General features: G+C 36.0%; 1 protein-coding gene across 4 annotated transcripts in view; it reads left to right on the top strand.

The window, feature by feature from the left end:
* VMP1 (vacuole membrane protein 1) overlaps positions 1-19,594 on the top strand; it is a 119,450-nt gene extending 99,856 nt beyond the window's left edge. For all 4 annotated transcript variants that reach the window (XM_081270450.1, XM_081270451.1, XM_081270452.1 and 1 more), the window contains 2 exons: positions 16,239-16,341; positions 17,300-19,594. In XM_081270450.1, coding sequence (XP_081126576.1) covers positions 16,239-16,341; positions 17,300-17,443 — 247 coding nt within the window. In that variant the 3' untranslated portion in view covers positions 17,444-19,594. The remainder of the gene's footprint in view (positions 1-16,238; positions 16,342-17,299) is intronic.
* The last annotated feature ends 1,360 nt before the right edge of the window (positions 19,595-20,954 follow it).

The following is a 20,954-nucleotide window of genomic DNA, read 5'->3' as shown; positions in this document are numbered from 1 at the left end:
ATAAAACAGTAAAGAAATAACCTGTGTTGTTTGGTTAATCAAATTAACCTTTGTCTGGAATATGAATACTATAGGGTATTAAATTGAGATACAACCAAAATTTGTTGGGTTTTTGGTTGTATCTTTCATATAATTTCTTTTTTTTAATTCACTGCTTACAGGGTAGATATCCTTTTCATTTAAAAATATAGCTGCCCCACGGCAGAAGAGTGTCCTGTTGAAGTACAGTTTGATGAGTTTTAATATAAATTTTCATATTTTAAAAGCTACTTATATAACAAAACATTATGGAAATTTTAGTTATTTAAATTTATATTGGATTTTGTTTTATTTTACATTACTGGGAATTGAACCCAAGGGCATACAACCACTGAGCTATATCCCTAGCCTCCCCTTTTTTTTGAGACACGGTCTGTTGAGTCTGGACTTCAATTTGCAGTCCTCCTGCCTCAGCCTCCTGAGTAAGTAGAATCACATGCTTATGTTACTATACCCAGCTGGTTTTAGTATATTCACTCTTATATATGATGTTATTTTTTATTTTTATGACATATTTTATATATGATATATTTAACAATATTTTATAGCTCATCTTTAGTAATTAAGGAAAAATATGTTTTTGTGAATATACTCAATTGAGCCAGACACTGATTCTGAATTTCTGATTATATGTGGATTATAACTTATACATTAAAATTTAATTACTTCAATTTTTTTTGCTGCCCGAATCCTTACAGATAAAGTGTTTTATATGTCACCATACATCACATTCGAAGAAAAAGAAGGAATATTATTGCCCCTTATTTTTTAAATACTAGGAGAACATTTCATCCACTCTGAGAGATTACTGCTCCACTTTGGAGAATTCTAAAAGAACACTACCACACTACCCACACATTGTAAAGTGACCATGCACAAGGCACCCACTTTCTTTGATTCTCCTTTTTCCAGACTGAACATTTATAGAAGGAAGTTTTTTAGCTACTTCTGTATCCTCAGCACTATCACCTTCTGTTTCTCCAGGCTTTAGAGTTTTTAAGAAGTTATGTTCATAACCCACTTGAATCAAATGTGTGAAATATGATAAGTCAAGAACTATGTAATGTTTTGAACAACCAACAATAAAAATTAAAAAAAAAGAAGTTATGTTACTGAACTTCCTATCTGATTTACACATCCAGTTTTACTCCTTTCCAATCTGTTCACTGTACTACAATCACTAACCTTGAAATTTTAATTTAAAAGCTGCTGCTACCACTGTCTTCATCCCTCAACTCTGCTTCTTGATACCCTTCACTTGTTTTCTCTTAATTCTTAAGATAGTGCTAAAACTCCTTGACAAGATTTATAAACCCTATTATCATCTGTCTCCTCTAATGAAACCATTTTGACAATACTTGAGTCTTCATCACTGATCATTCTTTGCCCCTTGCTTTTTTATTTGCCTAGTTCAAAATTTCACAGCTTTGGCACTGTTTACATTTTAGGCCAGATAACTATTGTGAAGAACTGTCCTGTGCACTTTTAAGATATTTAGTAGCATCTTTGTCCTAGATGTCCACAGTATATCTAGTATATCTACTGGTACCGTCCAGTCCTAACAATCAGAAATGATTCAGCCAGGCACAGTGACATACCACCTATAATCTGTTATGTGGCCACTAAACCTGTCTACCCTCATTGAAAATTACTGACCTAGATATTGTCCTTTAGATTCAACTATTGCCTTATCAGAAAACCTTCCCTGACTTGATCAAATACTCCTTTACCAGGGATCTCTCTGTACCACAGCATGTACTATTAGTTACAGTTTTACATTTATGTTTGTGGGTGTATTAACACTGTCTTTACTCCTAACTTATAATAGTTTCTTAATGGCAGAGACCTTGTCTATTTTTGTTCTCTATTATGTTCAGGGCGCCTGTCATCTTGATTTACACATAGCAGGTGCTCAGAAATTATCTGCTGAATAAATGAACACATGCTGTCCAAATAAAGATCTAGCCAATAAAAATTAATAAGTCCTTTGTATAATCTGGATTCCTTTGTTTGTTTACGCACCTTTGGGAATTTCTAAGAAATTATATTATTTATCAACAGTAAATAGAAATAAAAGTGCCTTTAATTTTAGGGCAATAGTTAAGTTAGAACATGTTATATTTTTTGAAACACAAGTTCCTTTTTAAAAATTTTTCCTAATATTGTCCCTCAAAAAATTCCAGTGATTCTTTTCTCTGAAAGATGATTTTCCATAAAGTTGTTCTAATATATTCTAGACCTACTGGATTCAGATTTTTACTGAATTAGAATTGGTGTCATGTTGTTGGGTTTTTTTTGTTTGTTTGTTTGTTTTTGGACTAGGGATTGAACCCAGAGCTACTTTACCTCTAAGCTACATCCCCAGCCCTTTTTGATTTTTACTTAAAAGAGGATCTTGCTAAGTTGCTTGGGTTCTCATCGAACTACTGAGGCAGGGCTCATACTGGCTCAGCCTCCCGAGTTGCTGGGATTGCAGGGGTGCACCCATTTTGATGTCTAGTCTTTAATCATTTTCAGAAGATGTGTTATAATGTCCTACAAAATAATAATAATCAGACTTGGCAAGTGATAGTAATACTTTATGATCAGATGCCAAAAGGTATTTTTTTAGTATTGTAATAATATTATCTGTTAATCATATTCTGCAATTGAACATGACATGATTTGTTTTCCTACATTTAGAAATAGGAAGTGCTTTTAAATAAAAGGATTTAAATGAATATCAAAAATTAAGGCTATGGGGCTGGGGTTGTGGCTCAGCAGTAGAATGCTCGTCTAGCATTTGCAAGGCCCTGGGTTCAATCTTCAGCACCGCATATAAATTAAGGTATTATGTGCAACTACAACTAAAAAATAAATAAATATTTTAAAAGAAATTAGGCTATGGGTGTAGCTCTGTGGTAGTATTTGCCTATCATGTGTGAGTTTCTGAGCCAGATCCTTATTACCACTAAATCAATCAATCAGTCATTTAATTCAGCTGTCTCTCCCTCTGGAGATGGCCCATAATCTTCCTCACGTGTGTCTCTGCTTTCCTAAATAAACCTTTGTCTGTTTATCTAAGTAGCAAATAATAAGCAAAATAAATAATACATAAATAAATGTATTCATCAAACCTAAAATGAATGTTAACTTTTAAAGAGAATTCTTCTCTCTCTCTCTCTCTCTCTCTCTCTCTCTCTCTCTCTTTTTTTTTTTTTTTTTTTTTTTGAGACATTGTTGTCAGTATGATGCTTAGACTGGTAAGACTGGCCCTTAAATCCTGGTCCTCCTACCTCAATCTCCTAAGTACCTCATACCCAGGCGTGGACCACCATGCCCAGCACCAAGAATGGTTTTTTAATAGACCTAAATCTGTTATTTTATATCACAATAAATATATCAGCAACTCATTTCAGAAAAGAGAATATTTGGATTGAATCAATGGATCCGTTGTTGGGCTAGGGATGTAACTCAGTGGTAGAATACTTGCCTCGCATGCGTGAAGCCCTGGGTTCGATGCCCAGCACCACAGGAAAAAAACAGGGAGAGAGAGTGAAAAGATCCATTGTTGACCTGAGCTGAAAGTACTGCCTCTAACTTACTGTAGAAACTTCTTTGTTTGTTCTCCCCTTTACATTGTTAAAACTCCAAATAGTATAGCATAATCATCAAACTAAACTAGTAAAATTTGGAATGTGGTCTTTTGAAGAATATTTAAAAATATGTGACCACAATTAAGGGAGTGATAAATGGTAGAGAAAAAAAATCAAAAGAAAAGCAAGAAAAAGGTCAGCATCGGTTCAAATTTAAAGTAAAAGTAAGATATTAAGGCAAGAAAGAATAAAAAAATGAGTCCCAAGGACAGCTAGAGAGTGGTATAATGAAAAGAGAATAGACTTTGGACAAAAAAAAAAAATCTAGATTTGAACTCTGCCACAGGCCAGTTATTTAACTTCTTTCTGTACATGCTTCTAGTTGCTGTTCTTTCAAGCATGTTTCTTTGAGTACCATTTCTTCTCCAGTTCCGAAGGCCACTGACAACATTTCCAGCTCCAGTCACAATTTTAAATGTTCTGGAATCAAATATTTTACAGTTTAGTTGAAACACACTCATATCAAGTGAGTTAACATTCCACAGCATGTTTTTTAAAATGCCTTTTGTCTCAAATTTGATATTGCCTGTGTTCACAAAGTCTCATTTTCCCAAGTTTCTATTTATTGTCACCTAGAAGATTGAGGGAAAGCCTATCTCTCCTTGTTAGTTTACTTTTTAATCACTAAAATGTCCTTAATCTGGACAGTCTTTCAGCAGAGATTATGTAAATAATTCTTGAGGAAACTATTTTTTGAACATAATGGGCCCTTTGTAATTATTATCTTATTTATTATTACTGTTTACTTCTAATTAAAGATTGGCTCAGAGAGGTTTGTTTTGTTTTGTTGTTGTTACTAGGGCTTGAACTCTGGGTTTCTTTGCCACTTTATCCTCAGTCCTTATCATTTTTTATTTTGAGACGGGATCTTGCCAAGTTGCTAAGGCTGGCCTCAAACTTGCAATCCTCCTGCCTTAGCCTCCCAACTTGTGCACCATCACACCCAAGATCCTATGAGCGTTACTTACTGCAGTATGAATGAGGGCATAGGAAAGAACCTATGAGAATGATGAAAGCAACAACTCAGAAGAGGAAAAGATGAATAAAAAGAGACATTGAAGGCTGGGGTTGTGGCTCAGCGGTAGAGTGCTTGTCTGGCATGTGCAAGGCCCTGGGTTCAATTCTCAGCACCACATAAAAATAAGTAAATAAAACAAATAAAGTTATTGTGTTCAACTACAACTAAAAAATAAATATTTGTTAAAAATAAAAAAAAGAGCGCAAGATTGAAATAAGGCATAGGATATACCCTATTTCTTACTTTTGTCTAGGGCCAAATTTGGGCAAACTAATCCCTCAGGTGTGCCTGCAGCCTGCTAGGCCAGCCTGTTCTCCACCCCATTCCACCCCTGACCCCAAGTAACATGGAAGGGTTACTGTTGATAGTTATATCTCTGGTAATTAGGTATAGTGTTTTACAGAGATTCAAGTGCTATGTTGACAAATATTTCTAAGGGCTTCTATTCTCAATGTATGTATGGAGTGGCCTACCTAAATATGATACCCTAAGCAAGCCTTTAGTTTATGGTATTTTTAGCATAATATATCATTCATTGTTTGACAATCCTAATATTCCAGAGTTTGAATATAGGCCTTCTCCCAATTAGAAATAATTAATAGATATATTTTTTTGGATAGTTCTAAAAAGTAGTTGCTAGTATCTTTAGATTTAAGGGAAGGTGTTCTTATTATTTTTATATATCAAAGGATTGATCTAATTATACATGTAAATCTGAAGAATGTAATAAATCAATTATATATTCTGAAAGAGGTTTTAGGTATTAGCCTTCTGGTTTATGGTATGTTTAGCAGGTAGATAGAGAAAATGCTCTGTAAAAAAAGATTAGGCATGTAATGTTTTTTCACTCTTTGAAGTAAGTCAGGAGATAAAACCAAAGAAATTTTAGAACTTAAAGGCTGTGTTACATTTGTGATAGTCTTTTTTTATTTTTTTAATTATGATTTAAATCTAATTTTTAATCTAATTTAAATCTGATTTTTAATTTTAGACTTCCTCCATTGAGAGAGACGTGCAGATAGTTCTTAAAGAATATAACCAAATCTAACTTTAAAAATTATAATTAAAATGACATGTTCCAGTATTCTCACCAAATACAGGATAAGAATTCCCAGAAAATAACATTAAGTATGTGACTCGAAACAAACCATATGCAAAACATTGGCTCATTGTCAGGTTGCCAGGATCTTATTGGAAGACAAAGTCCCCAGTTTTACCACACAAGAAAAGTTTCCATAACTCAATCATTGAACTGGAGGGATCAGGGATGGGGGATGGAGTTGGCTGGAACAGGAACTTTTACCAGATACAGAATGTTCCATGCTCTTCTTTGCTGTCTCCTATTTCTGAGTTAACTTGATGCTTGACCTCAGAGTAGTGCTTGCCCGTGGTAAGAGAGATCATTTCAACCAGTAAGTAATTAAGTGCTTGAATCTGAATGTTGTTTCGTTTTCCTTACTACTATGAAGAGCAGTCAGAATGAGCTTTGTGAGCCTGGACTTTTTCTCCTACAAAAAGAAAATATATCCTTTCGTTTTAAAATGTAAAATGCTTCATGTACCTGATTCTCTGACATGGATCATTATGAAATAATCAGAAAAGTTATGGAAGTGTAAAACCCAAACATTTATATTATCTAATAAAAGGATACTAAGGGCTTTAAGATCCCAACTGCTGGTACTTAGTTATGTACTCTAATTTTAACATAACCTTCTTCTGCAGTTTAGGAAAATTTCTTGCCTTTCACGTCCATGATAGTTTATGTATCCTTCTCCTTTGATACTTAGTCCTTCTATGTTTTTGTCATAGATATTAAAAGTTAGTATAATTTGACTGTTAGATGAGAGAGAAGTGGACATTGAATTAGGAAGTTACTGTTGACCATAATTAGAGCATTTCAGAATGATCAAAACTAAAACACATTTATATTGGATTACATGAAACTGGAGTAAAGGAAAAGGCAGGCCAAGGTTATTCCTGTCACATTTTAATTGTTCTATAAATATTTGTTGACTAAATGCATTTATTCACTTGTTAACAGGGGAGAAACCATTGTATGTTTTAGGCTGAGGGAAAGACTAGCAAAAAGCTAGAGATAGAAAATACAAATGGAAAAAAAAAGTAAGGAAGGAAGGCTATGGAAAGCAAATTAACGTTTAGTAAGCACCCCTGTACCAGATGCCTTATTAATTTTTTTAATTTAATATGTATAACAAAACCTGTGAGGTACTACTACTGGGTAGTAGAGGGAACCAAGGCACAGAGAAGTTAATTTTATATAAATGGTAAGAGATGAATGAAGAGAGAATGAAAAACCATGTGGGTTGATTATCCTTTTTAATCAGTTCATCCTTAAACTGAAAGTGAAAATTCTACAATGTAGAATAGAGAAGGAGGACATGGAGGCAGTGCTACAGTGGGCTATCTGTCCCCGTTGGAGGTTGGAGTTTGAGCTAAAGTGCCAGTCTCAGACAGCAGCTATTTGAATTTGGTAACATAAATTCTTTCCACACTCTTGTTCACGTTTATCAGCCTGGGCACTGCTGTGGCTGATCACTGCTGCTGTTACAGTTAGTGCTCTGGGTTTAAATGCATTTTCTTTCTTTCTCCTAGCACCTGCTAGATTGATGTTCCTTCAAAGCAAAGAACGCAAACTTTTTCCCCATAGTTTTCTACTTGCAGGTAGTGATTTTCTGCCTTTCCAGTCTTTCAAATAATTAATCTTAGGTTGAATTCCAGACATTACTGTTACTTTTCAGGGTACACTTATCATCATCCCATTTTCAGTGATCTCAAGGCCAGTAAACACTCATTACTGTCTCATCTTAAAATTCTGAAAACTCTGCTGTTTTGATTATTGTTATTGTTTGGATGTTTTGTTTTGTTTTGTTTTGTTTGAGACAGGGCTTGCTAAATTGTGTAGGCTGGCCTCAAATGTGTGATCCTCCTGTCTGAGCCTCCTTAGTTGCTGGAGGTGAAATCAGTCGACTTTGAACAGAGTTTTGTTTTTGTCAGTCCATCAGTTTTACTTGGGTCTTACAGAATGCTCCTTTAGCTCTGGCCTCATTTATTAACACCAGTGCCTGCTTGGTTCCTGCTGCACAGGTCTGCATTCTAAAACAAGGTTCTGTTTTCTGGAGCTGCTCTTTAATGATAGCTTATTTCAAAGAGTAGTTGCTAATTATAAAAAGGTCTTAAATTCATTTTGATTATAGAAAACAATTTGAAATGTTCAAAGGCAAGGGAGATTGCAGATTCTTTTGTGATCAAAATTTGTTGTGAGGCAGTAATAATCATACACCTGATGTTTCTGGATAAAGCAGTGGTCTTCCTTCTACCTAGCCATGAGGAAACGGAGGTATCATGTTTATAATACCACTCTGCACACAATGGACTAAATTGAGTACAAAAGAGGTTTTAATCATTTAAAGGGGCACAGATGCAAATGAAATTCAAGATGTTTTAATCTCAAACCCTGAGGTTGAATCACAAAGAATTTTAGAAGGTGCCAGAGACTACCAACATATATAAGAAGCTCCTAGATTTTCCACTATAGTACATAATATAGTATATAATTTTGATCCTGAATATATTTTATGTTGGGGTGCTCTTCTAAGTTCCAAGGATATAAAGGAACTTGAGGGCTGGGGATGTGGCTCAAGCGGTAGCGCGCTCGCCTGGCATGCGTGCGGCCCGGGTTCAATCCTCAGCACCACATACCAACAAAGATGTTGTGTCCCCCGAAAACTGAAAAATAAATATTGAAATTCTCTCTCTCTCTCTCTCTCTCTCTCACACACACTCTCTCTCTCTCTCAAAAAAATGTCTTCATTCTTAAAAAAAATAAAAATTAAAAAAAATAAAGGAACTTGATTTGAATAGGCTACCAATTTTTCCTAACAGTATCAACTTCAAAGATTCATATTCTGTATTAAATTAAATGGTAATGACACTTTCATTCCAGTCATACAGAATTATTAGATCTTATTTTTACTAGGTTAACGTATAGGTTGATTTTCAGTTAGCACCAGTTCATGTTCTTATTCCCGGATTGATTAGGTAACAATTGTCTTCCCCCCCTGTCCCTGTTAAGTTCTAAGGGAAAGATGGGTAGTCTATAAATATTAATGAGAGTTGGTATGAGGTGACCTTTGGCTTTTTCAGAAAATTGCACCATAAACTACCCCCACCCTTCCTGAACTGTCCAATTTAGGAGGAAGACATTTTCATGTAGAGGATAATCTATCATTGTTGAGTCAGGCCAGGAGTCTGAGGTCCATTCTGAGTCATTATGAGCAGAGCTCTAGGATTGGTTGGTTCCCAGAGAAACTGGTGGTTAAATACTGTGAGAATCTTTATCAGACAGGAAATGACAACTCATTAAAATACTAACCGTTAAGCCTGTTTAGATCACTGCCTGGAGTGTGGGGAGGAAAATTTAACTCTACAATGTTTGACTAAAATACACATTTCTAAAAAAAGAGAATTATATACCAGACTGTTACCAACAAACAGAATTGCTACTTCATCTTGTTGCTGAACTTTTGCCACACTGTGATCACCTCTTTTGCACAGAAGGCATATCAGCATGTGATGAGAGTAGGATGGGGAAGGGCTTTTATTTCATCCCTGAAAATACATCCCACTATAATCTTAAATGTAAAATTCATTCTCTTCAGGGCAGGAGTCTTTTGGTTTCAGTTGGAAGAGAAACATTTTCTGTTTAGGGTTTTGTTTCTATGTTCCTCGGCCAAATCTCAAATGACAGAATTCACTGGAGCCAGAGGATAAATTTGATTTATTGATTTACATACAGGGGCCCTCATTCAATCTAGGAAATTCTTTTTTTTTTTTTTTTTAAAGAGTGAGAGGAGAGAGAGAGAGAGAGAGAGAATTTTTTTTAATATTTATTTTTTTAGTTCTCGGCAGACACAACATCTTTGTTGGTATGTGGTGCTGAGGATCGAACCCGGGCCGCACGCATCCCAGGCGAGCGCGCTACCGCTTGAGCCACATCCCCAGCCCCTCTAGGAAATTCTTAAAGCCCTGATATTTATTCAGAACATAATTAAAAGTTTTAGCTGTGGACACAAAATTCTAGTCTCTTGAGATTTGACTCTCCAGACTGTAAAGGCTCATTAGAAGAATGAGAGAAAAGTAGACAACCATTTTTGTAGAAATAGCTTTTTCCCCTCTGTTATATTACTTAATAGTCTTACATTGAGTTAGTCTGCTAACTAAGCCTTAAGATGATTTTTACCTTTTGGGAACAGGGTATAATGTTTGTAGTTTAGCTTCATGATCTAAACCAATGGTCACTACTGTCAGATGATAATAAAATAATAGTTGTTCTTTTTATTTTCATTTATGTTATTTTCTTTTTTGTATATTTTTGTAATGCATATAACTTTATTGTGGTAATAATACATTAAAACATTATATGACTATACGTACATTGAGGATGTCTTATGGGCACTCCCTCAGTCCACGTGTCGGAAGATCACGTGTCATGGGGAATACAAAGATACTTCAGGGCAAGAATTCTTTCCACACTACAAAAGGGGCTTACTGTGAGTCCTTCTCTTTCTTTGTTCACTTTTTGCATATTGCAGTTTATTGTGTTTCTGTACTCTATCAATCAGATTTATAGGTTATCATTCCTAGTTTTAACTAAACTAACCTTCACAAAACAGACATAGGCTTGAAAATGTTCATATTAATACATAATAGAAGGGGCTGGGGATGTGGCTCAAGTGGTATCGAGATCGCCTGGCAAGCGCAGGGCGCTGGGTTCAATCCTTAGCACCACATAAAAATAAAATAAAGATGTTGTGTCTGCCGAGAACTAAAAAACATAAATAAATATTGAAAAATTATTTTAAAAAGACATAATAGAATGAAGATAATACTAATAATGCATTCACAAGAAACAGCAAAGAAGTTGAAACACTGATATTCATTCATTCCTTATATCAGCTCTTTAGTAGTCACGTTCAAAAGATAAAAAAGAAAGGCCAGGCACAGTGACCCCTGTAATCCCAGAGGCTTGGGAGACTGAGGCAGGAGCATCACAAGTTCAAAGCTAGCCTCAGCAATTTATGGAAACCCTGTCTCTTTAAAAAAAAAAAAAAAAAAAGCTGGGGATTTAGCTCAGTGATTAAGCACCTGTGGTTTAATCCTCAGTACCAAAAAAAGTAAAATAAAATTACGTACACCACCTAGTTTCATGAAGATAAATTAACACAGAAGAGATCTGACTAGAAAAATCCAAACAGAATCATGACCAGTTTAAGGAAAATTTCAGCTATTTTCTAATAACAAAACCTATTTGGATGACACTCTCCTGATGGAAAAGAGATTAAAAGTAAATCAAATGTTGTTTTTTTATATGTGGTGAGCTAACATGTTTAAGACACAATTTGAAAGGAGTCCCTTAAAAAACAGGAATAATGATGACCAATAAACTCTATGCATGCTTGGAATGAGTGTGTGTTCCACATTAACCAATAAATAAAAATTGATAGATTATGAAAAACAGTTATCCCTCCACCCAGTGTCTGTATACCCTCTGCCAATTGTGTTACTTCCTTGAGAAGATGTTTTGGCATTTGTGAGTACAGAGAATAATGTAAACTTCCCTAAGGAAGAAATTATAGATTTCTTATAATTTATATCAGTGATTTCCAGAAGCAGAGTAATGTATATATTTAAAATTGTAGAAAAATAAGAGATTTTGTTTGCAAATTATTTAGTGCTGACAGAATTTTGCCCAAATGTTATTTTGGTTTTTTTGTTTTTTGTTTTTTTTAATATTTATTTCTTTTTTAGTTCTCGGCAGACACAATATCTTTATTTGTATGTGGTGTTGAGGATCGAACCTAGGCCGCACGCATGCCAGGCGCTACCCTCTTGAGCCACATCCCCAGCCCCCAAATGTTATTTTGAATGGACTTTTTTTTTAACAATAATTAAGTTTGCAAAGTAGTTTGTCTTGAGTCTATTCTTTTTTTTTTTTTTTTAAATAGAGTGAGAGAGGAGAGAGAGAGAGAATTTTTTAATATTTATTTTTTAGTTCTCGGCGGACACAACATCTTTGTTGGTATGTGGTGCTGAGGATCGAACCCGGGCCGCACGCATGCCAGGCGAGCGCGCTACCGCTTGAGCCACATCCCCAGCCCCTCTTGAGTCTATTCTAACAGACACTTAAATATGTGAGCATGGTAAACAGTTGTGCCCATGAAACTGATTTTTGAACTCTAAATGGATTTGGAATTTTGTAATTTGTTTGCCTGTCTTTCCTCCCCCCCCACCACCACCTTTTTACCATTTCTAGGGTTTTTTTTCTTTTTATTATTATTATTTTTTAATCAGTAACCAAATTGAAGAACTGTCACTAGAATAATTTGTTGGAAATTGGTTTTTGATATTGTATTTGCTTTTGGTTTCTGCCAAGAATAAAAATACCAAGATGCTACCTGCTACCCACAAAGATTTTTTACCCACCAAGTTGGAGATCTACAAGGAAAATCAGAGATCAGTTTTTTTCCTTTTTTGTTTTTCTTTATAACATTCTCACCTAGAGTAAGTAGCTATTTAAGAGGCTCTTTTATGTATGTTTTAGTTCAGTTGCTGACTGCAAAATAGCTCTTCCTGTGTTTGTTCTCCAACTGCATATTTCCTATATCACAAAGCCTCAATTCTTTGAACTTAATCAAAACCAAATGGCAATGGCAAATAGGACTTTACTCACTCACTGAGACTTGAGAGTTCTTAGCCAAATGCATAGAATTGCTATGAATTTAATGGCTTTTAGAGCATGACATTTAGGTTGTTTCCTAAACCAAATGTAAAAAGCCAGTGAGCTATGATGTAGGTGTGTCCCTTCCCCACCCTGCCCCAAAATATGTACATTTTAAGTTAATCATCAGTGTCAGAATGGACTCTTGCTTCTGGACTGCTGCTTGAAAACAACTTGAGGGAGGAGGTTACAAACTGTTATTTTTCACATTATATCCATATTAAGATTGACAGCTGTAATTCTAATTTTTGTCTGCTCCATTATTGAAATAGCTTTAATGATTATTAAGAAAACTTCAGTATAAAAATGTTTTGTGTAAACTGAGCCCTCAGTAACTTACACTGTTGTTTTTAGAGATGGAGAAATTAAATTAGAACTAAAGTTTTGATGAATACATAATAAAAGATTGAGAGATTGACAAATAATTGGATTTATAGCACTTTAGACCTAAATTCCAAATGTGTTAACTTTTAGATTAATTCAGATCATTTATTTGTTCATGATAGTCTTAGTTTTAATATGTTGCTACTAAAACTGTGGTGTTTTGCAGTGGTAGCACATGCCTATAATTCCTATAATCCTCGGGAGGCTGAGGCAGGAGGAGTGTGAATTCAAAACCAGCTTTAGCAATTTAGCAAAGCCCTAAGCAACTCAGTGAGACCCTGTCTCTAAATAAAATTTAAAAAGGGCTAGGGCTGGGGATGTGGCTCAAGCGGTAGTGCGCTCGCCTCGCATGCGTGCGGCCCGGGTTCGATCCTCAGCACCACATACCAACAAAGATGTTGTGTCCGCCGAGAACTAAACAATAAATATTAAAAATTCTCTCTCTCTCTCCCTCCCCTCTCTCACTCTCTCTTTAAAAAAAAAGGGGGGGGGGGCTAGGGTGTGGCTCAATGGTTAAGCACTCCTGGGTTCAATACCCAGTACCACACAGAAACTGAAAAAAATGGGTTGTTTGTTTCTGTTTTTTTGTTAAACCCAGAGGGAATTAACCACTTACCCCATATCCCCAGTCCTTTTCATTTTTTAATTTTGAGACTGGGCCTCACTCCTCCTGCCTTAACTGTAATTACAGATATGCGCCACCATACCCAGCTGTTTTTTATTTTTGAGATAGGGTCTCTCTATGTTACCCAAGCTGGTCTCAAGCTTGTGATACTCCATCTCAGCTGGGATTACAGTTGTATGCCACCACTCTCAACTAAAACTTATTTATTTTCAGTTGTTTTCCTAGTCTCTTGTAGAAATCTGTGTATATCCCCTACACTAACAGAATCCCAAAACATATAAAACATAGCATTTTGATAAATGTATCTCAGCATTAGCCCCAGAATAATTATTTGAAACTTGCACACCATGTGATTGAACAGTGGCCTATAAAAGAACAGCTGAAGTGTATCTCTTATACTTACAATGGACTTAAAATGGCAAATCATTTATCTCTTCAAATTATTTTCAAGGGAATCGGGAATGATTGTTTCCAGTCCCTTCCTCACTAGGCTCAACAACAACAAATTAGAATCTTTCTAACGTTGAGATCTTAAATTTTGCTTTCTCTAAATTACTTAACTGTAGCTATCCTTGGTAATTTTTGTTTGTTTTTTGAGTATTTTTAGTTGTAGAAGGACACAATACCTTATTTTATTTATTTATTCACTTATTTTTATGTGGTGCTGAGGATTGAACCCAGTGCCTCACATGTGCAAGGCAAGTGCTCTGCCACTGAACTACAACCCCAGCTCTCATTGGTAGTTGAAAATGATAACATAGAGTATTAATGTTAAGATGAATGAATTGACTTGGAAAAAAATAGTTCTTATACATCTGCTGGTTTTGAAACCAGTCTTTTTATGCCTGTATTTTGCTGGAGTTTTTGTTTGTTTTTATTCATCTGGTTTCTTTTTTTAAATTATCCATCTTAACTACTTTTATTTACTTATTATTTTTATTGTTGTTAATGGGCCTTTATTTTTTATTTATCTGTGCTGAGAATCGAACCCATTGCCTCACACATGCTAGGCAAGCACTCTGCCACTGAGCCAGAACCCCAGCCCTATCTGGTTTATTTCTAGTGTAAATGGTTGAGCTATTTGCATCCCGGCTATATATTACATAAGGAAATGTTGGACTACTAAGGTAAATCTTTCCTCTAAAAAATATTTATCCTATCCTTGCCTTTTGTAGTTAGGAACATTGATGATATACAACACAGCTCTTCTGGCCTACCACCTTGAGATCATAATGCCATTTAGAGGTCACTTAGAGACCAAGATGGAGATGGAGACTTCTCCATCTTTGATATTTATCATAGCTCTTCTGGCCTCTTCCTTCACCTTTACTATAAATGTCTGTTCAATCCTTTTCCACACCTCCTTCAATGCTCACTAAAGGACTTTTTGGACCACTCCATCCCATACTGTTCTGTCCTTTCTCCTTCCAGTTCTTTAACATATAACTAATTTCTGTACCAAATTTTTAGTATTGCACATCTTTTGTTTTCGAATCTGTATTTGGTGTGTGTGAGAGAGAGAGAGAGAGAATTTTGAATTCTCATAGTAATTTTAAGTTTCTTGTGGGCAAAGACTATTTCTTGTACTTTCTTTTTAGTTTTTCCCATAATAACATGGAGTCTAAACACTCCTTTGAGTGTTTGGTGGTGGAGATAATAGGATCAAAGAAAAAAAATAGCCAAGAGTTAAGAATTTGTTAGCATCTGGTAAATACAATTGCTGAAGGAAAAAAGTTTTTTCTTTGATTCCTCTGCTTTTTATTTTTTTATTTTTTTTAAAAGACAGCAACTGTATTTTTCTAGAAAACAGATGAAGTTAATGTGATTCCATATACTTTTAGGGAAGTATATTTTAGAATACCCTTTTAATGGCCCTAGAAAAGAGATTGTGATGTTTGATTTTCTAAGCTGCCCCAAGTTACCATTTTAAAAATGCCTGTGAGCGCGTCTAAAACAGGATCTGCAGTTGCCAAACCGGTTTAACAGCACTGCCTCCGCATATTCTGGGTGAGAGGGAGCTCGAGTACAGAGCCTTATCAGAGATTGCTATCCCAGTCATCTCAGAACAAGTTGTTTAGTAATGTACAGGAGTTTCTGTGCAATCTGTCCACCATAAACCACGAAATGATTCAAGGTTCATAGTTCCTTCTTTGTTCCTTTGTTAATCACTGACTTCTGACTAGGGGGAGGTGCCTCCCAAATTTGCTAATGCATTCTTTTTGGATAAGGATGACGCATGCACGGATTGTCCTAATAAGGACTTAGATTGAGAAAGTACCGCCCACTCTGAGAAGATGGGACAAGTCAGAGAGAGGGCGGGCAGTTTCTTTTTTAACTGGGGATGACACAAGCATAAGTCATTTCCTTATTAATCGGTTCAAACCAGTTCTTACAGGAACTGGTGGTGATAAATGTGGGACTTCTCAGAAGTCATTCATTTTATTCTTTGTACCATACCAGTGTGCAGTATCAGCTGAGCTGGCCTCATTGTGAGAACTAACTCTTAGTTTCTCCAAGACATGTTAAGAGATTTTTCTACCTTAAAGAGTTGTTTGAAGGAAGAATTTTTATCCACTAAAAGAGTTCACAAGATTTTGACAACTCATTATTGTATTTTGTTCCTTTTTTTATCTAATCCCTGCTTTTTGAGTCCAGGCGGTAAGTGGAATTTCTTTAACATCTCTCTTGCTTTTCTTCCCAAATGTATCTTTGCCTTGGGCTTCTGTACCCTGCTTCCAGTGCTGTCCCCGGCATAGGTCCGTCTCTGCAGAAGCCATTCCAGGAATACCTGGAAGCTCAGCGGCAGAAGCTTCACCACAAAAGTGAAATGGGCACACCACAGGTGAGAATTTATTCGGGGTTCTTCTCCCTCATTCAGTTTCAGGCTGAAATTAGATTTACAGTTCTCACATTTTTCGACACAGTGAGGTTTGCTTGCCAGTTTCCTTTACAGAAGTTGAATTGCCATGTACTTTCTCCTGGGAAATAGTCTTTGTTTTAAATCAGACAAAAAAAAGTATAACTACTTCTTGGGCATCTTCCAAAAACAAGCCTAGGGCTAATAGAAAATAATGGTTCAGTTATGTAGAATCAGTTGTTGCCTTGATCTTAAATGACTTATTAGGTATATACCTCTCTACCGGATTAAAAAGTTAAAATTTACTAATACTTTGTTATTAGACTTAAGTGAGGTAACTTAAATGTCTACCTGCTGTTTTTCATTTCAGTCGTGAGAAAATTATTTTTAAAAAATAAACCAAGGTTTATAACATAGATGAACTTGAAGACATTAACTTAAACTAAGCCTGCCTTTTCTGTAAATAGTTCTGAACCAAGGGGAAATGACTAGAAGAGGATGAGTAAGCAATAACCTGAAATGGGAAATTGCAAGGAAGAGCGCTTGTTTTTTCATGTGGCCCTTTGCTGCCCTCAATTGCCCAAGCATGACTTAAATTTATATCTTAAAAACAGCTCTCTTTCCCAGAACAAAACTCTTTTTAACCATCTTGACAGTACTCAGCAAGTGTCTGCAAGGCAGCTTTAGGGAACAGAAGGCAATTATTCAAGATCATTCTAAACTGTATAAATCAACATTGACTTCATCCAACAAAGCAAAATCTCTGTGGCCAAGTGTAAAAAGCCCTGGTTGGAGTGTAGAGTTCTGGGTAGCTGTTTAGGCTTTGTAAGTTATAAGCTTCAAATTCTCATCATTTTGCTTAAAATATGGTAGATGATCCCCTTTTTACTGTTAAACAAATGAAGCCTTTGTCACGTGAATCCTTCTGCATTTCTTCCTGCAGGGAGAAAACTGGTTGTCCTGGATGTTCGAGAAGTTGGTCGTGGTGATGGTGTGTTACTTTATCCTGTCTATCATTAACTCTATGGCACAAAGTTATGCCAAACGAATCCAGCAGCGGTTGAACTCTGAGGAGAAAACTAAATAAGCAGAGAAAGTTTTTAACTGCACAAATTAGAATGGATGGGTTCTGCTTTAAATTGGGAGGACTCCAAACCAGGAAGGGAAATTCCCTTTTCCAACCTGTATCAATTTTAAAAACTTTTTTCCTGAAAGCAGTTTAGTCCATATTTTGCACTGACATACTTTTCCTTTATGTGTTAAGGTATCCACCCTCAATCCAGTTCGCACTGTTCTTTTATTAGGGTGGAATGAGATGTTCAGCCGCAAACCTAACAGAAACTGGCCTTCTATTTGTTACTTTCAAAAGGCCCACATGGTACGATTAGAGAATTCCCTCCACACAAACAGTTCCTAAGTATGTTAAATATGTCAAGCTTTTTAGGCTTGTCAGAAATGATTGCTTTGTTTTTCTAAGTCATCAACATGTATATAAATTATATAGACTGGATAACAGTCTTGCATGTCTATCATGGTACAATTTAATATGCCATCCTGCCCAAACTTCCTCTCCCACCCTCAAAAAGGCCATTTTATGATGCATTGCATACCCGCTGGGGATATTGATCTTTAAATTTGAGACAGTATAAAGGAAAATCTGGTTGGTGTCTCACGAATGGGCGACACCATTTTTTAACCTGTATATTTAGAATGAAGTCATGGAAAAACTTTATAAAGACATCTTTGATCATTCCAAAATTGTGTCCATTTTTTGAGCGTTTTGATTTTTTACTTCCTTTTAGCTTCTTCCAACTGACAGCCTTGCCAAATCCACCACAACCAGAATTTCAGAGTCTTCATTTATTTGCATGAAAGAGCCACCACCATGGTATCTTTTGTTATGCTGGAATCAGCAGCTACATGGCACCTATGGGATTGCCCTAGTCTGGGGATTTCATGCTTTGAAAATAGGACAGGAGAGGTAATATGTATTAAGTCAAAGAAAGGTTCCTGGAGAGGGCTGAGGTACAGGCCTGCCTTGTGCAAGGCATTGGGTTCCATCTTCAGCAGCACCAAAAAAAAAAAAAAAAGCACCAGAAAGAGAAATTACTCTTTTGTTTCTCATTATTTGTTCATTTTAGCTGCTATGTACTCTGGTTTTAACAGACAGAAATTTATTTTTACATGTAACCCGGTTTCCTTTCTGTATTTTATTCTTAATGTAATTTTCTTTGGGGATGTTTCTGATTGAACCTGTTTATTTGTTTTGCTTAGGAAGAAAATAAACAGTTTTATTTTTTTCCTTTAGGAAAAGTGATACTAATGTTGTGTCAAAATAGAATAGAATTGGGGTTAAATCCCAACAAGCCAGAAATGCTTGATTTGCTTTATCAAATCCCACCTGAATGTCTGCTTGTTTTGCCTACCGTCGTGACATCTCCATGGCTGTACCACCTTGTCGGGTAGCTTATCAGACTGATGTTGACTGTTGAATCTTATGGCAACACCAGTCGATGGGCTGTCTGACATTTTGGTATCTTTCATCTGACCATCCATATCACATGTTCTCATTCAAACATTACACAGCATCTTGGTTTTCAAAAACTGGTCCTTTTGTCTAATGGCACTTTTGAGTTCCTTTATACCATGATATTGCAGTAGTATTGAGAGGAGATCTGTGGGAAATTGGGATAGTCTTCAGGACCACACCTAAATAAATAAAGGATGAAGTAACCTGCCTGTGGGTTTTGAAAAGGTTATTATTAACAACCTTTTTATTGTTTTATTTTTCAGCGACGTTCTAGCAGTCTGACTCTTACTTGACCTTGCTTGAATAGCAATGTTTATATACTTCTAAATAGATTCAGGTTAGCTAAAGTCAGGGTTCCTAAGTCAGCTTCCTGTTGTGTTTCATACCCTCCACCTTCATCTTATTTGGTGTTTGTCTAAAGAAAGGAAAGAGGAAAACAAATAGGAATTGTAATGTCTGTACTAAATCTTTAGGGCTTATTGATAAGTTTGTTTTAGGATAGTGTACTAAAAAAAGAAACACTTTGTTTCTTAGGCGAAAGGTCTAAAAGACTAATACATTCAGTTTATGATGATCACTTATTCCCTGTTTCAAATTAATTTGCTTTGAAAACAAATGAAGAGGGGCCAGGGTTGTGGCTCAGTCATAGAGCACTTGCCCAGCATGCATGAGGCACTGGGTTCAATCCCTGGCACCACATAAAAATAAGTATTGTATCCATCTACAATTGAAAAAATATTTTTAAAAAATTAAAAATGAAGAGCAGCTTTCCTTCTTTCCTCTAAGTGTTCAGGTGTGATATGCCCAGATGTTCCTGTTGCATTCGAGTCGAGCTGGAGCAGTATGATACTCTTCTGCTCCAGGATTGATTTGTTCCTTTTCTTCTATCCACTGACATGGATACAATGGCATGATCCCAAAGATAAGCCTACCTAATTTCAGTTGGTGGGAAACCAGAAAGCATGCCAAGTGGATGGTTTGATATTACTGTAAATAAAAGAGGACTGGGGAATTCTAATTCCTTCTTTCTTTTATGTCTCATTTCATGCCTTTATACATCTACAGTGTTTTACCATGTCTCAGCTCAGTGACTGTCTAGCAGTTCAGTACATTAGCAGTTTATGCATGTAATCACTAATGTGGACATGAGCACAATAACCAGTTTTCCATAACTTTCTGTAGTCTCTGCATGTATGTGCATAATCTGGATTGTGGAGTTTGGAAGAAAAGAATATTTTTACTTTTGCTTGGAATGTTGGTGCATTCCTGTAATCCCAGGTACTCAGGAGGCTGAGGCAGGAGGATCACAAATTCAAGGCCAGCCTGGACCAACTTAGGGATACTATGTCTCAAAATAATTTGAGGGGCTGGAGTTGTAGCTCAGTGGTAGAGCACTTGCCTAGCATGCATGAGGCACTGGCTTCAATCCCCAGCACTACATAAACAAATAAAATAAAGGTATTGTGTCCATCTACAACTAAAGAAAAACATTAAAAAAAATAATTTGGGACTGGGGATGTGGCTCAAGCGGTAGCATGCTTGCCTTGCATGCGTGCGGCCCAGGTTCGATCCTCAGCACCACATACCAACAAAGATGTTATGTCCGCCGAGAACTAAAAAATAAATATTAAAAATTCTCTCTCTCTCTCTCTCTCTCTCTCTCTCCCCCCCCCACTCTCTCTTTAAAAAAAAAATAATTTGAAAAGGGGCTGTGGATATAGTTAAGTGGTATAGCACTTGATTAACATACTAAAAAACCATACATTCCATCCTCAGTACCAAAAAAAAAGAAAGACCCCAAATATCCTGCTTAAGAATTGACAAAGCGCAGATACACAAAATTTACTATGACAAATATTAAAAATGTTTACGCTTTCCCATCTTCAATTGTTGATGTTGGTCTAATTTTCATTATGAAAATGTTAGAGCTGGGGCTGGAGTTGTGGCTCAGCAGTAGAGTGCTCGCCCAGCCCGTGCAAGACCCTGGGTTCGATCCTCAGCACCACATAAAAATAAATAAATAAAATAAAGGTATTGTGTCCAACTATAACTAATATATATATATATA

This window comes from Spermophilus citellus, assembly GCF_964194105.1.
Source record: "Spermophilus citellus genome assembly, chromosome: 17".
NCBI classification, from domain to species: Eukaryota; Metazoa; Chordata; class Mammalia; order Rodentia; family Sciuridae; genus Spermophilus; species Spermophilus citellus.
This window is presented reverse-complemented; position numbering and strand designations above follow the sequence as displayed.